At 54.6% G+C, this 4,280-nt stretch overlaps 2 protein-coding genes across 2 annotated transcripts in view; one reads left to right on the top strand and one right to left on the bottom strand.

Moving 5' to 3' along the window:
• The window catches only part of EMILIN3 (elastin microfibril interfacer 3), a 75,142-nt gene extending 71,800 nt beyond the window's left edge, over positions 1-3,342 (bottom strand). Inside the window, exon 1 of the mRNA XM_009998794.1 lies at positions 3,200-3,342. Coding sequence (XP_009997096.1) covers positions 3,200-3,342 — 143 coding nt within the window. The remainder of the gene's footprint in view (positions 1-3,199) is intronic.
• The window catches only part of RPN2 (ribophorin II), a 25,179-nt gene continuing 24,239 nt past the window's right edge, over positions 3,341-4,280 (top strand). The window contains exon 1 of the mRNA XM_009998793.1: positions 3,341-3,463. Within this exon, the coding sequence (XP_009997095.1) occupies positions 3,341-3,463 (123 nt within the window). The remainder of the gene's footprint in view (positions 3,464-4,280) is intronic.

Here is a 4,280-nt window from a genome sequence, read left to right as displayed (position 1 = left end):
AAGAGGACAAAGCTACTCCCAGGTTACTACAGGTAAAACTGGAGACACCAACCATCTTCCAGGTGTTTGTTGCCTCACTATCCATCACCTCTCTGGTCCCAGGCAGTGATGAGAATGGAGCTCCCTGTCCCAGCTGGCACAGCACAGGCTCTGGGCAGGACTGGAAGGGGGCTCAGGGGGGATTTGGGGGCTTTGATAGGCTGTGAGGGCTGGTGTCCCATCTGATTTCAGCACCTTTGGCTTGGTGATGGGGCCGAGGTCTCCTGGGAAGCCCCAGCTCCCCCACAGCCACGCAGCAGGGCAGGATTCCCTGTGCAGAAGCTGGGACCAGAGCCCCTCAGCTCTGTACCTCTGACCTGGGGGCATCACAGCTCACTGGCTCTCACAGCCCTTTTAAAGCAAATTCTGCATGTCTGGCTGGAGCCCCTGGCTCCAAAACCTTTCTGTGGGACTGCAGGTGGACAGTTCATAAAACCAAGAGAGGGTTTTAATCCTTCACTGCCCTAAGCAGATTATTCTTGCTTCCCAGGCCAAGCATCTTGGAAAGGAAGGATGACATTGAGTGTGTGAAGGAGGCTGTGGGACTCGGGGAGCATGGGTGGAAGGTGGCTCCTGGGCAGTGAGAGGTGAGGAAGAAAAACAACAGCAAAGCAGTAAAATCCTCAAAGAAAATATGTGAGAGAGGCTTGGGGAGTCCAGGCCAGGACTTGTCCATTGCTGTCCATCCCCAGAGCACAGGAGCTGAGCCCTGGGGTCAGGCAGGTAAAGGGTTCTTGGGTCTGTGCAGTCACCTGGAATAAGAGGGAGAAGAATGTGCAGGGACTGTGGCCTCACTGAGGGGTTTTGGGATCCTGGGGGCTGAGAGGAGGGTGCAAGTACTTCCCAGGGGCTCTATGGGGAGCAGTGCTCCTCTGGGAATGGGGTGTCAGTCCTCAAAATAAGGCTGCAGCAGAGGGAAGAAGCAGCATTGCCCTCTTCCCAGGTGTGCCCAGCCCCGGGGCTCAGTGGCCAGCCCCAGAAACACCTCACTGAGCAGTGTGGCTCTTCCTCCTGTGTTTTCCATGCCAAGTGTCTGCAAGCATGGGGTGGGGGTCCTGCACACATGTGCAGATGGTCCCTACATGCAGGAAAAGTGTCCTAGACAAGCAGCCCAAGCCCTCCAAATCTGCTCCAGCATCATTTTGGGGTGGGAGCAGAGGCAGGCGGGGTGTGAGCAGCCCTGCCCTCACACCCCATAAAGTGTGGCTGGGTCTGGTTTGTATCTGAAGGGGAAAAGAGAGAGAAAAAGCCTCTCCAAAATGAGATTCCTCACGTGACAGCGTGCTGACATGCTCTGGAGTGATTTTGGCAAGAAACGGGGAAGCTAAGCAGGAGCTGGGGTTTGCAGGGTTGGGGAGGGGGTGGGGTAGGGGACTGCAGGGCTGCTGTGTTCCCTGGCCCTGCACCCTCCTGCCACCCTCACCCTGAGTCTGCTGCCTGCCCTGGATGGTGACCTTGCTGGGGCACTGCCCTACTGAAAAGGCAACTCATGCAGGTGTTGAGGGTTTGGGGTTTTTTTTGAGATTTTTCTCCTCCTTTCTCTCCCCACTGCCCCTCCATCCCTGGCCAAGCCATCGAGGTGTCCAGCAGCCTGGAGCTTTGCAGATTTGGGGCACACTGGCCATGCAGGTGTGTGTCCCCAGCCAGTGGGTTGAGTGGGCATGTGGGATGGATAAAAGGAACAGGGAAACATCAGGCTCCCCTGCAAAAAGCCTCCCTCTAACCCCATCACCTCCAAGGCTCTAAGGAATCCCTTGGGTTCTGCCCTGGGACAGCAGATGAGGAGAGAGCAAACAGGGCATTATGTCCCAGCACTCTCTGGGGAGCAAGTACAGGGGGAAACTGGATTCCCAGGGAGCAGCTTGCATCCCTGTTGCTCCCCAGGGATGTCCCTCTGGAGCCAGCCCTGTGGTTTAGGGCATCAGTTCCCTTCTCACACCCCCTCAAGCTGTTTAACATCATGTACCTGGTACCCACAGGCCAGGGCAGCCTGTTTTGGCACAGGGCTGGTTTATGAGCTGTTGGCTTTGGCAATGGAGGATCTCTCTTGGATCAGCCATGAGGCTGGATGGGGCCATGGGTGCTGCTCCCACAAACACATGGGGGGCCAGAGGGATTAGCAGGCACGTTTTCAAACATTGGGTGGTTGACTATTTATGAAGTAGGAAAGCAAACCAAATGCTGGGAATCAAAGGAAACCAAACCTGATACTTGCAGGTTCTACAAGAGTCAGGAATTGGGGTTTTTTTCCCCTCTAGCTGTGGGGAAGAAGCAGCATGTCCCCTGGGACTGTGGGGCAGGAGACAAACCCATCAAGCAGCTCCATCCATCCCAGCAGGGCCAAGCTGCGCTGGTGTCACCTGGAGCTGCTCTGATTTATGCTTCTGCTGCTGCTCCAGCCCCAAAATATTCATTTTCAGAAGGATCCCATTCCTAAGGTCTTTTTGGAAAATGCACTGTCTCTGCTTGAGTCTGGTGCAAAGAAATAGCTGCTGCTCCCCTGTCTGCAGATGCCTGGGGCTCAGGGGGAGCTGCTGCTGCTGCCAGGGGTGCAGAGAAATCTCTGCCATTCTGATCCATCTGGGAAAGGAGGAAACCTCCAGGTGACTGTTCCTAAAGGGGCTCAGCATTTCAGAAATGCTGGGAGCTTCATACCCCAGCCAGCAAGTGCCTCAGCACAGGAGACTTGGGGCTTGTGCATCAGTCTCTGTGTGCATCTATTTTGTTTTATTTTAATTATTTGTAATCACTTCGGTGACTGCTCCCTGAGGCTTTATATATTTTATTTTTTATTTTCTTATTTAGACACTTGAGGAAAGCTGGAGCAGAAGGGAAATATTATCAGCCAAGCTGGGGTTTCTACCACGTGCAGGAGTCTTGTAGCAGGTCTTCCCCTGTGCCTGACACCACCTTCCACCCACATTTGGCTGCCAGAGCCAAGAAAGGGATTTTCTCTGGTCACTCAGCCCTGGGGAGCACAGAAGTCCTTTTCCTGGCCTGACTGCAGCCCCTGTGTGACCACCAGAGCTTTGCCAGTGACTTGTCAGTGTCCTTGCTCTGGGGCCACCAAGAAGACATGGGTAAGGACCTGCCCATCCACTGCAAGAAGCAGTGCAATGGGCAGTGCTGCCCTTATGCTGTTCTACAACAGTGAGAGGACCTCAAGCTCGGATGTTTCCTGGTGCTGTGGTGTCCTTCAGGCTTCTCCATGCTGAGGATGGACTCATCCTGGTCCACTCTATCTCCAAGGCAGGTGATGGGCCTCACTCCCCACTGATAAGCACCACAGTTGCCTTTGGACATGGAGCCTTCTGGCTCACCTTCCCTGCTTGCTGAGCAGGGCATTCCAAAAGGCTTTAGGAATTACTTAGAGGTGTACCAGAAAGCCATTCCTACAACACTTTTCAATGATGAAATCCCCAAGGTAAGGCTATTAATTACTAATTAATATTCCTTTTCTCTGGCAGTGTGGAGGATGCAGGGAAGCCTGGAGCTGCTGGGCAGTGGTACCCAGAGCCCTGGCAGAAGCTGGGCACTGGGATCCCTCATCTCAGCAGCCACCACTCCCAGAGCTTCCGTGGATCCAGCACAACCTCAGCATTACTTCTCCATGGGCTTTCTAGCTCTGAAGTCTCAGGATTTCCATCCCAGTGGGAGAGCGTTTTGCCAGGATGAAGGAAAGGGTCTGCCAGTATAGGGACTGGGATAACTGGGATGGGGTGTCCTAGGTTTGGGTCCAGGGACCCTGGCAGCCCTTCATGCCTTTCTGCTGGGGGGGCTGGTGGGGCACAGAGCAGGATGGGGAAGGGAGGACAAAAGGCACTGCAGAAAAAAAAACATATTAACAATTTAATAAGACCAAAAAAAAGAGTCTCCCAGCTGGGATTCATCAGGGAGAGCTGTGCAGGAGATGTGGTAAGGAAAGCAGACCCCAGCCAGTGCAGTTAATACCTTAATGCTGGCCGGGGTGAGGGGAGCTCCTGTGAAAACAGGTTGAGCAGCTGAGCTCCTGGGGCCGCAGGGTTCCCCTCCGGGATGCAGGGAACACCCTGGCGATGGGATGTCTTGAAATGCCCTCTGCAAGCAGCCCCTCTGCTCAGAGCCGCCCCAGTGGGGCTGGGGAAGGGGCTCTTGTTCCTTCCCGGGACTGCTGGTATTGAGCCTAAAAAGGGAATTGTTGGAGTCTTTACCAAAGAAGGAAGGCTGGGCTGCGCGGCCGGCGGGAGGGACGCGGCAGCACA

The sequence above is a fragment of the Chaetura pelagica genome, unplaced genomic scaffold, assembly GCF_000747805.2.
Source record: "Chaetura pelagica isolate M959 unplaced genomic scaffold, ChaPel_1.0 scaffold275, whole genome shotgun sequence".
Lineage (NCBI taxonomy): Eukaryota > Metazoa > Chordata > Aves > Apodiformes > Apodidae > Chaetura > Chaetura pelagica.
This window is presented reverse-complemented; position numbering and strand designations above follow the sequence as displayed.